Source organism: Symsagittifera roscoffensis, chromosome 7 (genome assembly GCF_963678635.1).
Source record: "Symsagittifera roscoffensis chromosome 7, txSymRosc1.1, whole genome shotgun sequence".
Classification (NCBI taxonomy): domain Eukaryota; kingdom Metazoa; phylum Xenacoelomorpha; order Acoela; family Convolutidae; genus Symsagittifera; species Symsagittifera roscoffensis.
The window spans coordinates 40,858,554-40,875,086 of record NC_087068.1 but is presented as its reverse complement, the minus strand read 5'-3'; the positions used below and the strand labels follow the sequence as shown (position 1 = coordinate 40,875,086).

Sequence of the window (16,533 nt, the reverse complement as noted above, 5' to 3'; positions counted from 1 at the left end):
CTACGTTATACACACAAAAAATTAAATTTTGCATGCAAAAATTTTTTTTTGAAGAATGTTTGTTTCAGTACACACTTCGATTTGCGGTTAAAAAAAATTGGGGCAATTTCTAAATTACTTCGACATCAAAAAAATATTGGTCATACATTTTCCATATTTGGAAATTGTATGATTAGCAAATTTTTTGACAAAAAGTTTTTCTTTTTTATTTAGTACAATACAATTTTATGCCAAAACAAGAAAAAATTTCTTCAAAATTTCAATGGCACCATTTTTGCAAAATGTATAAAATTTGTATGACTATATTTTTTATAGAATTAGTTTATGGAATTGTATGATTAGCATTTTTGGTCTATGAAGGTCAACCCGGGATAGCTAAAACAACAATGAAAGTTGAAATTTTGAAATATGTGGGAGGGGAGTGGAAAACCTGAAAAGAGCCTAGATTTTAATAAAGTTCGGTTCAATGAATGATAACCAGCGTGTTTTACATCACATTTACCATATTCAAGGTTTTCCTGAATTGAGATTTGTTTTGGTAATGTTAGTTCATTGCATAATCAAAGTAAATATTAAACCGCCGACTTGACTTTCTTGGTGACCTTAAATCACAAATAAGAAAATCAATGCAATGAAAGGAACTCCAATGATGTGGAATCTCAGTCTTTTTGCTTCATTTTTTGCAGGTAAAGCTAAACTATCTCTTCTTGCGTCATAATTAAACGTATTTTGAGGCTAAAAATGTTTTACGTAGTCCAGAAAAACCATCAAAAAAATTGCTTTATTTAACAGTGGTTCTTTCTGCGATAAAATGACATCATCTTATCTTAACTTGAAGCTTTCATCTAAAATGACAAACAAATTTTTTCCATTTTTTTTAGTTGATATCAGGGGCGGATCTAGGAATTTCTCGAGAGAGGTGGGGCTCATTTCAAAAAATTTCGAAAATTTTGTCTACCTTTTTTTTTAGGTCGACCAAATTGATTTTTTAAGCTCACCCAAATTACTATTAAGACCCTAATTTGACAAACTTTTCTGCGCCACAGTCAAATTTAAAAAAAAAAACAGGCAAAAAAGGCGTTTTAGGCACTTTTGGAAAATGTTCACCAAAAAATCGTGTTTTTCGGCGCGCGCTCCTCCCTCAAAGTTACTCAAAGTTATAATATATTGGCGCATTCAGAAAAATTTTAGGGTCAGTCAGCCAAAAATGGATATCTCAAAATAGCACAAAGGGGGGCCCTTTGCGTCGGCATGGGGTCGAATCCCTGAAAGGGGAGGCGTACCCCCCTAAAATCGCCCCTGGTTGATATGGTATAATGTAATTTGATCTCTACTTTACGTATAAAATTAAAAGAAAATTTTAGAAAAAAAGTTAGAAAAATGGTGTGTATCTATTTAAGTATGGATCAGTTATGGCTCTGCGGGTGACACGACACACTGTCATGGCATCCCCTCTGGATTGAGTCGACTGTTCTATGGAGTTGACATCACCATCCTTGACCTGTTGCCCTTTGACCTTTCCCAGCCGACAGGATACAAATCCGTCCTTCTCAACATCACCTGCGACGAAGGCATTTCTCCCCACCTGCTTATACGATTCCCGTATTGGGCAAAATAGTTCAAAAAAATTATGTGTCTACAAAACATTAGTGAAAATTAAAAAAATATAATGAATAGTATATTTTTTATTATTTTGTGACAAAAAACCCCATTAGAGAAGCACCAGTTTAAAACTCCAGACTTTTTCGTTTTTTTGACAGATTAATTAAACTAGCACTGAATTAACACTGGGGAACTTTTGTAAATTCTAATCCCGGTAACTCAAATTACATTACCAAAACCCTTTTTTTTATGAAAAACGCATAAAAAAATTCCTTAAATAAACTGGCTAATTGGGGAGGAACACATTTCACCGTTCAGACCGCAAATGGGAAAGCAACTTCAATGGGAAAGATTACTCTGTTCCGGATCAGATAGCAACCCTGGAAACGATTCCAGGCGGCTGGATGAACTCTATGGCCCAGATTTACAAAAGTAGCTCAGATGTCAAAAAAATGATGTCTTCAAACGCAGGTTTGAACATGGGTGAAAGTGGAGGCCAGTTTTCGTCAAGTGTTAGTTACAAGTCAATGCGGGATGCTTTATCAAACAGCTCTGTTCGCATTTCGGAAGTTACGACTTTCGTCTCAAGCCTACAAGTTCAACTCGAGTCGTTCGACAAACTGCGGCTAACTCAGTATGCCGAAGATCTGATCACGGCGTTGCCGAGTAAGTTTGTCGAATACCCGAAACCGTACCGAGAGTTTATCGATATTTTTGGAACGCACTTTTTTGCTGGAGGAAACTTAGGTGGTTACATCAGACATTACTTCGAAATTTCCAGCGATTACTATTCGAGCCACGATGAAAAAGACGTTCAAGCTCAAGCATCGGCTTCGTTTTTTAGAAAAATTAACTCGCATGCTGCTTTTAACAACACAAATAATGAGGTTGACAAAAATTTCGATTCAAATACAGTCGACAAACTTTTGTTCTATGGCGGAAGTTTGAACGTTCTGGACGACGAAAGCGTGAAAAATTGGGCTCACACTGTTCCCGAAAACCCTTGGCTGTTTAAAGGAAAGCTGTTTGCCATTTATGAACTGATAAAAGACGCTGAAAAGAAAGAGTCGATGAAATTAGCTGTTGAGTCGCACGTGAATCGAGCTTATTTTGAAGACATTCAGTCTCAATTTTACGGCTATGTGTATAACAGTGTAGACGCTAAGTTGGCTCAAACTGGACAACTTTTGAGCGAAGTGAATGAGATTTTATCAGATGAAAATCAAATCGATCCCAAAACTGCGGAGCATTTGAAAAGGAAGATTTCGTTCCATTGGGGGGTTCCTGGGTGGTGGGACAAAACTGAGCTTTGTTTTCGATGGTATGCCGACGGATCACGTGTTCTATGTGGGGGAGAGGGGGTTGATAACCTGCTGTGTGCGCCTGTTAATAAGTACACGGACTTTTACAGAGACAACTCAGGTTAGATGGAACTTAGTATATTTTAAGTTAAAAATGTCATTTCATTTCTTGTCTTTATATTTGACATCAAACTCTGCTTTGGGGTCGCCAACTCATGACCTTACAAGTCGTAAAAATGACATAAAACATTGAACGAGTATTTTCAAGCCAGTTTTTTTTACACAATAGATACAAATACAGCTTAGCTTGAAAAACTTTAACATTTCATGTTTTAAATTCTTGGGCAATGCTGTAACTTGGAGCTGCTTTTTCCAAATTCCGTTAATTGCAGGCAAGAAAAAACACAGAAGAGGGGGCTGCAAGATGAGCTGGGGTTTGTTCTCGGGAGATGCTTCCATCGACTCTGCACTGGAAAAGGTCAACCTGTGCTTCAAATGGAACAACCATCATTTAGGTAAAGCTGTGGCTAATTTTCTATTTGTATTCTGGCATTCAAAAGTTTATGTACTAATACGGCGCCCTTTAATCACTAGCAGAGTACCCTAATTTAATTTGATACTAAATTGGTTCAAACGGGGAATCGATCCCGGGTCTAAGCTCTAAATTGAACGAATAGTTTTTCCTTTTATGTATGAGTCCCATTTTTTAGTTCCATTTCAGTCCGATTTTAGCCGTTTAGCTATTTTTTTTATGGCGGTGTTTTACATTCTTCATGTGAAAAAGCAGGGGCGGATCTAGGATTTTCTCGAGGGGGGCGGGGCGGATTTCCAAAAAATTTTCGAAAACTCTGACGACCTTTTTTTTGGTCGACCAAATTGATTTTTTGAGCTCTCCCAAAGCACTGTTTTTCCCCTACTTTGGGCTTAATTTTCAGCGCCGCAGTCAAAACTTTGAATAAACAGTAAAAAAAAGCCGTTTTTGGGCACTTTTTGAAAAAAGTTGACAAAAAAATCGCGTTTTTTTGGCGCGCACTCCCCCTCAAAGTTAGCATATATTGGCGCCGAAGGCGCCTTTAGAAAAACTTTAGGGTCGGTCGGCCAAAAATGGATTTCTTAAAAAGTATCAAAGGGGTGACCCTTTGGGTCGGCAGGGGCCGAATCCCTGAGGGAAAAAGGCGTCCGCTCCCCCCCCCCCCCCCCGCGTCACCCCCTAAAAAAGGCCAAATATATGCACTATTCAAAATTTTGCAGAGAACCAGAGTTGTGCCGCAGGTCAAGAGCTACATGCAAATTTTTCTCAAAAACAAACTTTAATTTTCCGAAAGTTAATTAATATATTATTTTTAATCGCATAGTAAATGTTGTTTCAATTAGCTGAAATCTTCGTTTCAATCAATTCGTGCTGAAATCTTTCAATTTTCAATTTTTAGGAGGTTACAGGCAATGTTACGTCGGGGAAGATAAGCCCAAATCAGATGAGCTGTGTGTGGGGCTGAATGAATGGACGGATTACTACAGCGACTATACCAAGAAATTCTCGAACCATCACTACACTTGCTCGATGTCATGGAGCTTGGCACTGAAGGCCCCGTGATCAAATGACAATAAAAAATATGCTAAGCAAGGACGTTTGTGACAACTGATTAATTTAAGCGCAAAAAATTGGGGACAATAGTTGGTCAAAGTTAGCATTTGCTGCTCGCAATGATGCGACAAAAAAGTTTTTGACGGCAAAAAATGTTGTTTTCGAAAATATAACTTATTGCTACAGGACATTAATAGTGCAAAAAAGTTATAAACAATCAGTCATTTCATTTTTTTTAAAATCAGAAATTAAAGATTTAAGCAGGCTTATAAAAATTTTGATACCTTATGCTACTTTTGATCACGGCAATCACTTCAGGATTCTGACCTTGAAATTCCAGAATGGCTGATGAACTCTAAAATCTGCATGCAGTTCTACGGGGACGGAGATGAAGACCAATGTGGGGAAAGAGACACAAAGAGACTGCTGTGTGCTAGGGTGGGCGAGTGGACCCCGTGGTACCTGGATTCAACTGACTCGAGGGAGGGGGGATGTCAAATGCAGTGGGGACTCATCAATGAGTTCACACCTTAGACTATGAAATGAACTCTAAACTAAATAAAACTTGTTCAATTATTAAATAACAATTTTCAATTCAATTCAATCATCATTCAAACTCTAATTTATCAGAGAGAAAGTATTTGCTTAAGTGTGGTGTTTTGTCAACAGAGACCGACTCTGGCCTCAAGCTGAAAAGCACGGACGTTAAACTTAAAGTATCCGTAAATTGTAAAAAAAAAAAACAAATAGCTGAATAACTGGTTAGACAAAATGTTACGACAGGAAAAAAACGTTTGGGCTCAACAATAATCAATTTTTAATAGTAAATGAAAGATCGCGCTTTTCAAGGTTATCCATTGCAAAAAGACTGTTTTACTTGATTAGAAAAAGTTCCTGCGGTATAAAAATAAATGTGGCAGAGACTTTATTAAGAAAGAGTATTGGACTATTCTCAGCATCTATTTTTGCAGACTTAACCGTAACTTTGTTTAAAAAAGTTGGACCGAAACTTCTTCGATTATTTTCTATTATCTGGCAATTACAATGTCATGGCGTTATAATAAACGATTGTATTGAATTTTTTTCGTCTGTTTTCTTGTAATTCAAAAACAATCAATTCTAATCAACTAAAAACCAATAATAATGTTTCTAGTTTTGAACAATGAAATCCATTATAATAGTGTTTCCGAAATTTGTTTGAAATTTTCAAACACAAGTGCAGTATATTCAAACTTGATAATTAGTTTTTTTATACATGTTGCTCAGAAATTTTCATTTTGTTTCAAGTTTTTCTGTTCACATTTTTTAAATTAAAAACCTCTAGTTTTCTCAATTTTTGCTGATTTTAATTTACCATCCTATTATTTCGACTTCTACCAACTCTTTGGAGTTAGGTACCTGCGTGGGTGGCAATGCTTTATTATATCGTTGGGATTGTTAAAAAAAAATTCTCCAAGTCCTAAGAGAAACCGTTTTCAAGATTTTATGGGATTATATGGCAAAAAAAAATTTTAAGCAAAAATAAAATTTTCTCGCAAAAAAATGATTTAATTTTTGTAAAAATCTTTCTTTTGCCCGCATTCAAACTAGAAAAAACTATCGATTAAACATTATCAAAAAAATGGCGATAATTTCAGCAAGATTTTTTTCCCATATAATTTATTTTTATCCAAAAACCTTTGATGTGGACTCACACGTATTTTTTTAATTAAAACATTAGCAATTTTGCTGACTCACTTTCATTTAATGCTCTAAACCTTTCGACAAACGGATGGAATACTTGTGATAGGTGAGTGTTTCTACTGAAAAGTTTTGACTTTTGAACATACAGTTTTGTACATGTCTCCTAATACAGTCTGACAAATAATGATGCACGAAGCATAAAAATGAGCATTTCACCTGCGACTTTTTTTGTCATTGTAAATTCTTTTAGCTGACAACCTGCCAACAATGGCAATTTGGTTGCTTTAGAAAACTGAATTCGCTCTATTTTTTGGTATTATAACATTTGCCAAACTGACAAATCAGTTCATATTGAGTTGAGGCATTTTTTTTGGAACAGCCTCGAGTAGAACTGAATTATTCAAATAACAATTTAAAAGACCATTCCACATTGCAAATCACAGTTTGCAAACAATTATCGCCATTAAAATATACAGTTGTGAAGTAAATAACTTCTTTGTGAGTGATTCATACTCATTTTAGGGGGTTTAATGCTGATAGATAACACACAGGTTTTAAATTGAAAGTAATCAAATTTTTAATCCTTGTCAGGGGCGGATCTAGGATTTTCTCTTACGACCTTTTTTTTGGTCGACCAAATTGATTTTTTGAGCTCTCCTTAGGCACTGTTTTGCCCCTATTTTGGCAAAATTTTGTGCGCCGCAGGCAAATTTTTGAAAAAACAGTCAAAAAAGCCGTTTTTGGGCACTTTTTGAAAAATTTTGACAAAAAAATCGCGTTTTTTTTGGCGCGCGATCCCCCTCAAAGTTAGTATATATTGGCGCCGAAGGTGCCTTTAGAAAAAATTTAGGGTGGGTCGGCCAAAAATGGATTTCTGAAAAGTAGCAAAGGGGGGACCCTTTGGGTCGGCAGGGGGTCGAATCCCTGAGGAGGGGGGGGGGGGGGGGGAAGCGTACGCCCCCCGCTTCCTCCCCTAAATCCGCCCCTGATCCTTGTAATCCAATTATTAGACAATAGATTCTGTTTTTCTGATGTATAAAATCCCTATGTTTTCATATTATTAGTTTTATTATCTAATTGGGTTACGCTAAATAACTTTTTACGGGTAAAAAACTGATTATAATCGATTGCAATCTTAGTTTTGTCGAAGAAGAATGCCAATGATTACTTTTGTACTTCAAACTGCATTTTTTTCTAAAAATTTATTCATAATTTTTGCCCAAATTTACTGGAGACTCATAAAAGTGCAATCGCAAAATTCCGCGGTTTAGCATGGTAACTAGGAGTCTTATTGTTTTTGAAATTCAATAGTTCAATAGCCGGCAATAACAGAACTGCTCTCAACCGCTCATGGAATGAGAAGGAATATTTTGTCCGAACAGCATTTTTTTTTACTTTGTGAGGTACTAAAAAAATATAGTTCGAGGACATTTAGTGACATAAAACTTTAAATTCTACCTAATGTTATCTTTTTTATTGTTTCGCTTTTCCTGTATTAAGTAGTGGCCGTACTGACAAGATTTAGATTACAATCAATTTTAGACAGACAACGCAACAAAAATACAACACAGAGACCAACCAGAGCTTTGCAACACATGCAATGCAAAAAAAACAGGGCGCTACAGAATAGCAAATGAAAAAAAAAACAGAAATTAAATTTAAAATAATTACTTGAAAAGATAAATGGAAAAAGTTGAAAAATTACAGCTACAAAAACTATGTTGCTATCGGAATAAATTCACAAACAGATTTTAAAAAAATTGGAAAAAAATTTGGCGGGCGGCAACCAAGGCGACAAAATTCGGGTCGAAATCTGTTGAGCCGAAAACAAAATTGCTGTCAAAAACAAATTTCATAAATTTCAAAAACTTTTAGATCCATCCAAATTGTACCACATAATCGCTGTGATAAGGGAAGGGATACTTTGCCCTCAAAATAACTATGTCGATACAACATAAACTTGAACTATTTAAAAACTTAGAAAAACGAAAAAAAAAAAACATCAGACGTGGTTAATTACAATTTTGTGAAATTTCAGTTGTAGAAAACGACTGTTTAAAATGGAAAAAAACCCGTGCTTTAAAAGTTAGGTTAAAAATCCTACAAAAAAGTGTGGCGTTAAGAAACACGAAAATAAAACAACAAAACTAGGACGAAAACAACGAATCCTAAAAAAAATGGAGAATTTTTTTTGAAAAGATGTTTATCACCTGAAACGGGCTTTAACTAATTACTATCTAAGCGATTTGATTTCATTTGATTGAAATTTAAAGTATGTCAGAATTGCAAGGCTAATAAAAAAAACTTGAAAAAAAATCATTTTTATTTGATTGCAACTCATCTTAAAACTGTTCTTGCCAGTTTTTGATTTCAGTTTTATACGGATTTTTTTCTGAAAAAAACTTATTTAAATTGATTTTTCGTAATTTTTTGTTCATTCATTTTATACAAATTATATACAACTTATGTTCAAACTTATCAACAGTCAAACAATAGAAGAAACTGGAAATATAAAAATGACGTAAGCTTTTCAAGTAACTTTTCTTGTTGATGTTTGGTTCAAAAAGAAACTCTAAAAACACTAAAATAAACCCAAAAAAAATGCATCTATAGCGTTGATAAAGGAAAAGTCAATTTAGGGTATTTTCCAGAGAATTAATTTTCATAAACGCGGTAAAACTCAGATTTGCTGCTAATTACAAAAGGGATAAAGGGATTCACCCAAACTCAAAAGTTTGGAAAATCAGAGAAGATAAAGGGGTTTACCCTAAACTCAATTGTTTCGATAGGTTTTAGTTCTTTATTAAGACTTATTCGATCCAATTTAAATCAGATTTTAGGCAATTTTTTCTGCAACCGTAGAAGTCCGCTTAAACCTATTTTAAATCGATTTGAGTATCTAAAAGGGCTACTGTAAATCGACATTTATAGTGTATTATCTGTACAAAAATTGATTTGACAGTGAAGAGATACTTCTAGTCCACCTTGCAAATGCTAGATCAAAATCGATTAGAGTTTGAGCTCAGTTCCTATAATCTACTCATTGGCACACTCAAATAAGGATTCGAAAATTTTCCGTTATGGCCCAATAACAAAACCTTTTGCAACCTAAGTTCTTTCGATTGAACAATTTCACGCAGGCATAAATGAAAAAGAATAAGTTAATAGCTATAAACTAAAGACTTCAGAGGTATTAGAGACCCAGAACCCTATGTCGAACAAGGACCAGGAGAACAGATTGAAACAACTGGGAAAAAAAGGAAACTAAGGCAAAATAAATAATAAATAAAGCAGACAAGCGGGTCCAAGCACAGAGGGTAATATTAGTTGAAAAGATGTAATTCAATGAACTGCGTAAGTTACAAGAAGACCAACATATACGCTCGGCAAACAGAAAGATCTATCTGCTTGGGTCAGCTTCAAAGAAAATTCGTAATGCTGGACACAACCTTAACGAAACTTTCCACGACAAAATTTGAAAGAATAAATACCTTAAAGGCAAAAAAGACTGGTAGAGAGCGTATTTGGGGTTTTTTGGAAACTTTAGATGAAGCTTGTAGAATAGCGAAACAAAAAACTGAACGGATAAGAGGAGCTTCGTATCACTTGCGATACAACAAACATTAAAAAAAAGTTCAGTCGACAAAAAAGTTGAAAAAACTAGGTCTAACAAATTTTAAATTTTCGTAATTCACGGTAGAAGTTAGTTTTAGGCAAAGATGTCAGATATTTGAATAGTGAATTGGCAAAAAAAAAAGAAAAAGCCGACAATCTTTGAGCAGTCACAAGTGAGACGGAAAAAACTGATAAGACAAATCCGTAATAAAACAAATAAGCCAACAATCTCTCTTCCTGTCCCCCTGAAACTTTTTAAGTCCCCCTGAAACTTCACTGAACAACAATTCAACAATGAAAGTTGCTTACACGCAAGCAAAGTTTGTGATGTAACAGCTATGCTGTCAAAACTTGAGCAGACAACCGGAAAATTGGGTCATAAAAGATTTCGAAAATAAATTGTCAATAAAAATTGTTTATATTTTCAACTTTTATATTTCAACTGACCTAATTAGTTCCAAACTATAATTTAGACCTAAGCTATAAATAATCATTTTTTTGCCGTTATGCAGATGCCAAATAATTTCACTAAACCAATAAAATATAAACCGAAATGTTTTATGACGAATAAAATTTCTAAGCGTCTACAAAAACGAAACTTAAACCAGTCCGGAGTAGCAAAATTAGAAACTACACAATAATAGTCAACGACACTTGAAATTGAAATAAAAAATGCTTGACCCACTAAAAAAATCTGTGCCGCAAAATCATTCAGTCGACAAAAATTAGTCGGCCTTTTCAATTTTTCCCGGAAAAACTTCTATTTCATGCGCTGAAAATAAAACAAGGTCCGACCGGGTCTTGAATCCCAAACCAAAGTGCGCAAAGACAATTGCATTACCCCAAGACTAATTGGGAAGGGGCCTGGAAGTTGACAAGGTTCGATAATAAAGCAACATCCGTTTCTTACAAATGTAAGAAAAGTTGTTCACAGAAAACAAAAGTCTTATTCCCGATTACAATACAATTGTTTTCTCAAGTGTAACAAGCAAAACTGCAAATTCCGACAGAAATTAATTATGGCAACAATCAAACTATCAGAAACTGCCGATCCTTACTGAAGAAAAATGACATTTTAAACAACTTTAAGTGACAATTTTTGCTGAAGCTTCTTCCATGTGACTCACTGTCCTTATCGAAGAAAATGAACATTTTAGCCGAACTTTTTTCCACGGCAGCATGTTTTAAACAAACTAACAACAAAGTTCAATGAATTGAAAGGATGAATTGTTTTGAATTGAAAGATAATTTTTTAGATAATTTTTTTAGGGGTGAAATTGGAGTAAACGATAGCATTTTTATACATTTTTGCCAGATTGTGGAATCAATAGCTGTGCTTCATCTCTCGGCTGGAAGAGGGAAATGACTATTGACGTCATCGCTAGAACACTGAACGTCATAACTTTTTCCTCTTTGTTGTTATGATCATTTTTTGCATGACATAGATAACTTTAGTTGACTATGCTATGAGCTCGGTTGCTTAAATTAAACGCTTAAACAAATTTCATTTAGTTTCGCAGCTTTATTTTGTTCAATTTGAGCTAGTTTAATCAGCAATTCTTGTTGAGTTTTTCTAAATTGGATTATTATTTTGAAATTTTTTTGAAAACTGTTGATAGTTTTGTGTAAACAATGAATAGTTTCTTGTGTAGTAAAATTGATTCATAGCCGAAAATTGCGTCGAAAAACTGTCAATGAAAGCTCAAAACTACCAAAAAAAAGTAAAGTCCAACTTCGAAACTAAAAATCATACGCGTTTTTTGCATCAACTTTGTTTCTTTGAACGAGAGCCTAGCATGCCGCCTATCTTTAATCAAGTGCACTTGAATGGAATATAATTCCAAACCAAACCGCGAAAAGTCCATTTAGACAAACGTCAGGATACATCAAAAAATGTCTAAACTGCGTTCATTGAAAAGTAATAAAAGTTTAATTGCCAAATATCAAGCTTAGAAAGAAGAAACTTTAATCAAGATTTGGCTGAAAATGAGTCTGAACCCGCTGAAAATTAGAAGTCGACCTCGTTTTTTGTCACCTTTGCAATTTTGCTGTTTGATAGCTGAATTTGCTTTCTTTTCAACAAAGGGTCGAACAGAATTTGAAGAAGAAAAATCAAAAACTAAGACTAAAATTCTAAGATTGAACAAAAGTCACTAAGGCCTAAATAAGGGTATCTACTATGTTCATGACTGTTAAACGTAAAAATTCTGAAGACTTTGTCGCAATTTTAACAATTTAAAGTTGGAAACACCCTTTACTGATTTCCAAAAACGAGCAAAGATAACCGGTGGCTATGCAAGTTGCTCAGAAAGTTGCCCCGACCATAATGAAAAAAAAATAGAAAACCACTTATTCAGGACGTGTCGTAATCTTGTTTCAAAAAAAGGATACAAACGGATAATAATAGTAAACTAGGTAGCTTGACAACAAATTTTATTATAAAATATTTATCAAAAAAAATTGACCGTTTTTTCTTTTTTGGATTTTTGAAAACTTGTTCCAAAAAAGCGGTTGAAAATTCAAAGGCTACTTTTACAGGATAACAGGCTAAGAAATAAAACTTCAAGACTTAACTTAATTTCAAGAACACTGTTACAAACTTATTACAAGTGTAGCATAATTTCTCGATCGAAATAAGCCAAACTTCAAACCGGTCGACTTTAAACCGGTTTTTCTCCGCACAAATTTTTTGCCAAAATTAGGAGCCTAACCGACACAGGAGCCATGAAATACAAGGAAACAAAAAATACCTGACTTTATATTAAACATCAATAAAAAACTTCACAATTCAAACTTCAGCAAAAAAAAAATAAATGCCCTCGAAGATCTTTGAATTTCAAATACAATTCATAGAGAGTTTTTCGATAAAATAAGTTCAAGTTGAAAAAACTGGCGCAAAAAGTAAAATATTTAATTCGGTGGGAAACGTAACAATTATAATCCATTTTTGAATAAGTCGATCAAGTTTTTCAGATTTTTTTTGCTTCGCTGTTCAAAAACGGGGTTTCTTTCCTTTTATTAAGAGAAATAAACGGAACCTAAAAAACTTGAAAGATAAATTGCAAAAAACTTAACTTGAGCGTGAACAATTTTTAGAATTTTTCCTGAAAAAAAACTAACCAAAAAGTCAAATTAAAAATGATATTTTTTCTAGCCGAAACTTACAAGCATATATTCTATGAAACTACACGTTTTTAATTTAATTAGTCTTGGGAGAATATCAAAAAAGCATCAGCCTGTCGGCTTGCGTCTCATCGACTAAAAATAATTTGCCAACTTTTATAGATCGTTTAGGCAGTATAAAATAAAGGACGCAAAATTACCTCAGTCAAAAATAAAGAACTTAAGAGCCAACGCAAAATGTATTTATTAGGTAATTTTAGCTATCAAAATCAAATGAACAAAAAACATGTAACAAAATGATGAAAACATGTCATAAAATACTTTTAAAAATGTCTTAGTCAGAAATATAGTTTTTTATGAAAAAACTAGCCCAAATAATCATTTGTTTTTGTTAACGCTTCAAAAAAATATCATTTTTTTTCAAGTGTAAAAACATATTATATAAAATACGAACCCTACTTTAGTTTGTTTAGCTCAATAAGCAAGCTTATTTCGGCTGCAAAAACTTTTTCCTTGTAATGTATGTGTTAATAGTATCTGTTACCTCCTGTTCAATTGTATTTACCACAAGGTCTTTTTTCCACAAGATAGTCATATAATTTTAACCACGAGTTTAAAAAACTCATATACATGTAACTATCGTTACAGACATGTTTGTCCCAAATCTGTTTCAGTTTTCGCGTTTACTGATTTAAAAACAATGTAACCTCACACGACTCTTTGCTGGCTTTCAATCTGTTTTACCAATACTTATTTAAGTGTCTTCACTAGGTTAAATGACTTATTTTTTAGAAAACGAAAAAACATGAACATACCCAAAGACAATTTCCTCACCATTTTCAATGGCCGGCACAAAAATCTTGCTAAATTGATTAGGCTAATTAATGTTTATCTCACTTAAGTTTTTGTTTGCGATTACTTCTGATCCTTGGGCTCAAAGATCTGGGAGGAACGACCAGCTGAAATAAATTAGTCAATTATAAAAAGGGTTCATTGATATTTCTGAGAATACAAATTTTACAATTACGCACCTTGAAAGCAAAACTTTTCAACTTAAAACAAAGCAAGCAGTCATAGCAACTAATCGAACTAGGAAAATATTTTTACCCATTAAAATTTGGAAAGTACATAATTTCATTCCGAAAAAAGAATTCTCGGATCTTTTTTCAACATTTAAATTTTACATGCAATGCAGCATTTCGCTTAAGCTTTTTAACAATTCATCGAGTTTGATCCAAATCATCCAAACTTATCCGAGTTTGAAGTTTTGCTGATTTCCGATAGAATCTTTGTCGAATTTCGTCTGTTCTCGCCGCTGTACGACTGTGTTGTCGACACCGAGCTTCCAATCGACGGCATCATGTTTCCGCGGCGCATCGCGGGCGAATCAGTTGCACTTATTATCGTCGGAACAGGATTGTTGGCCCATTCGATTGTGCCTTTGTCAGTAATGTTCATCTTCAAAATGGCCGCCAGTTTTTCAACTAACAGTTTGAAACTGAGTTTGAGGTTTTCGTGGAACTCAAACTGGTCCGATTTGATCAGTCGGCCATTTAGTTCCAGTGCATCTGCACATGTGGCAACGAAGTCACTGAAGAATACAAAACATGTATATTCCGCGTCGGCTCTAGGATTTTCTCGAGGGGGATTTTCAATAAAATTTCAAAAATTTCGTCGACCTTTTGTTTGGGTTAACCATTCTGATTTTCCGACCGCTCCCAGATCATTACTAAGACCCTATTTTGAAAAAAAAATTGTCGCAGGCGAGTTTTTGTCGAAACAGGATACCGTTTTTGGGGCAATTTTTGAAGAAAAAAAATGGCCATACAAAATCCCTTATTTTATGCGCGCTCCCCTTTATAATTAGTATTTTTATTGCGCCGAAAAATGGATGTCATAAAATATTACCCACCCCCCCCCCTCCCTCTCTAAAACCGCAACTGTGTAATTAAATCTCAGCTAGCGCAGATAAAAAATTTAAAACCATTTTGAAATCAAAACCTTAAGAGCAGATTATTCAGCAGAACTTTGCAATCAATCCTTTTGATTCAGTCTTGAACTACGAGTAGGATTTGGGTAACAAGCAATTTACTCCTACAAACGAAAGATTTATGATACGTATAGATGGATAAACGATGAATTATGAGTGAGGTCTTACATGTAGATGCGCTTCAACTCCTTGACTTTGTTTGCAGGGAAGCCATACTGCTTTTCATCCTCAAGGAAGGCTCTTGCGTATGCCATAGGTCCCGCATTAACCTGTATAAAAATAAAGTCATACCTCAAGGTTCCTTCTACTTTTAGTAAATTTCTATTACTTATTCTACAGCATGTATGACTGTAGAATACATGTATGCATGTATGACATAAATGTCGAGACAAAACTAAGTATTAATATAAAATAAACACCAGCAATCTGTGGGATACTTTACATTTGAATTTCAAAGGCCTTCGAAAAAAATAGCTCTTGCAAACGTTTGATTGTTCTTGCAAGCATACATTTATTAATTTAAATGTATAATTCTAAAGCTATTCGATCATATCCAATAGACGGAAAACGAGAACCTGAGAAAGCAATTATTTTTTTTATCTTGTGAGTTTCGAAGAAAATATCATGATCTTATCTCTTTACTTATTTCAAAAAAATCGTATGTGTGACTTTTTCTTGCTTCAACCCAGTTAGAAGAATCGAATTAAATAATTTTCCCATTCAACAAGAAATTCTGAAAATTAAATCTGCTTTTGAAAGTAAAAGCGAGCCGGTTCTGGTTTTCTTTTTTTGACAGCGTTCTTTAGGTAAGCTGGAAATTAGACGCATTTTAAATTTAATCAAAAAGAAATGTTTCATAAAATTACGTTTCATGAATCAATCATAAACATTTTTAGCTTGGATGAATTTTTCACCATTTTATTGTTTATAGAAGCCAAAAAAGTTGCATTTACTTGTGTGCCGACACATCCTTGCAGTTTGAGTTGCAGTCTCTTCATGTCTGGCTGTTTGGACACAGTGACTGCCTTGAGGTCCTTGATGCTCCTCTTCATACTCTCACACGCCACCTCGATCGGAGACAGTTCGAAACTTTGCACCATGTCAACTACTATTCGCTTCTCCACGTATGGAAAACAGTGCTTAGCTAGAAAAACAAAAATCATATCACTTTAACTTACTTGGAAATAGGACAGTAAAGTAGCCTTAACGTGGAGAAGTAGCCTTAAGGTCAAGAATTGAAAAAAGAGAAAACTAATAAAAACTCTGCTATCTGTCCGAATCAAACTTCTAAATTACAGATGAAGAGTCACTTGTCCTAGCATCGGCGCAACGTTCTCTTGACCATCCTCAAACACAAGTCACTAATACAGTGCTGATTTGAATTAACCTGACGAAATGAACAAAACTCGAATTTTCAAACGCATTTTTCTCAAATTGGGTTAAGGTTAGACAAAAAATGAAGAGAACAACAGTTGCTAAGAATTTCACCAGAATTATAGAGGTGCAGTTTTTTCTCCAAATTTCTCAACCAAAATTTTGCCCCAAAAATGGGTCATTTTGGCTTTTTTCAGTTAATCAAAAATTACGCTGAAAACATTTTGTTAATTGATGGGAAATATATATCACAAGAAGCC

At 34.4% G+C, this 16,533-nt stretch overlaps 2 protein-coding genes across 4 annotated transcripts in view; one reads left to right on the top strand and one right to left on the bottom strand.

Annotated features, from left to right (window-relative positions):
• The first annotated feature begins 571 nt into the window (after positions 1-571).
• LOC134851656 (perivitellin-2 67 kDa subunit-like) lies at positions 572-5,087 on the top strand. The gene is made up of 6 exons (XM_063867833.1): positions 572-686; positions 1,401-1,571; positions 1,921-3,024; positions 3,296-3,418; positions 4,334-4,488; positions 4,807-5,087. The coding sequence occupies exons 1-6, from the start codon at positions 632-634 to the stop codon at positions 5,020-5,022; spliced, it is 1,824 nt and encodes a 607-aa protein (XP_063723903.1). The 5' UTR covers positions 572-631; the 3' UTR covers positions 5,023-5,087.
• Positions 5,088-13,889: 8,802 nt separating this feature from the next.
• The window catches only part of LOC134852106 (dedicator of cytokinesis protein 11-like), a 69,520-nt gene continuing 66,876 nt past the window's right edge, over positions 13,890-16,533 (bottom strand). For all 3 annotated transcript variants that reach the window (XM_063868388.1, XM_063868387.1, XM_063868389.1), the window contains 3 exons: positions 15,853-16,043; positions 15,068-15,168; positions 13,890-14,500 (listed from right to left, as the gene is read on the bottom strand). In XM_063868388.1, the coding sequence (XP_063724458.1) occupies positions 14,149-14,500; positions 15,068-15,168; positions 15,853-16,043 (644 nt within the window). In that variant the 3' untranslated portion in view covers positions 13,890-14,148. The remainder of the gene's footprint in view (positions 14,501-15,067; positions 15,169-15,852; positions 16,044-16,533) is intronic.

Coding starts and splice junctions, on each gene's coding strand:
- LOC134851656 (XM_063867833.1), top strand. CDS start 632: ATGAAAGGAACTCCAATGATGTGGAATCTCAGTCTTTTTGCTTCATTT. Junction 1,572..1,920: donor CAACATCACCTGCGACGAAG/GCATTTCTCCCC, acceptor TTCACCGTTCAG/ACCGCAAATGGGAAAGCAAC. Junction 4,489..4,806: donor CATGGAGCTTGGCACTGAAG/GCCCCGTGATCA, acceptor CAATCACTTCAG/GATTCTGACCTTGAAATTCC.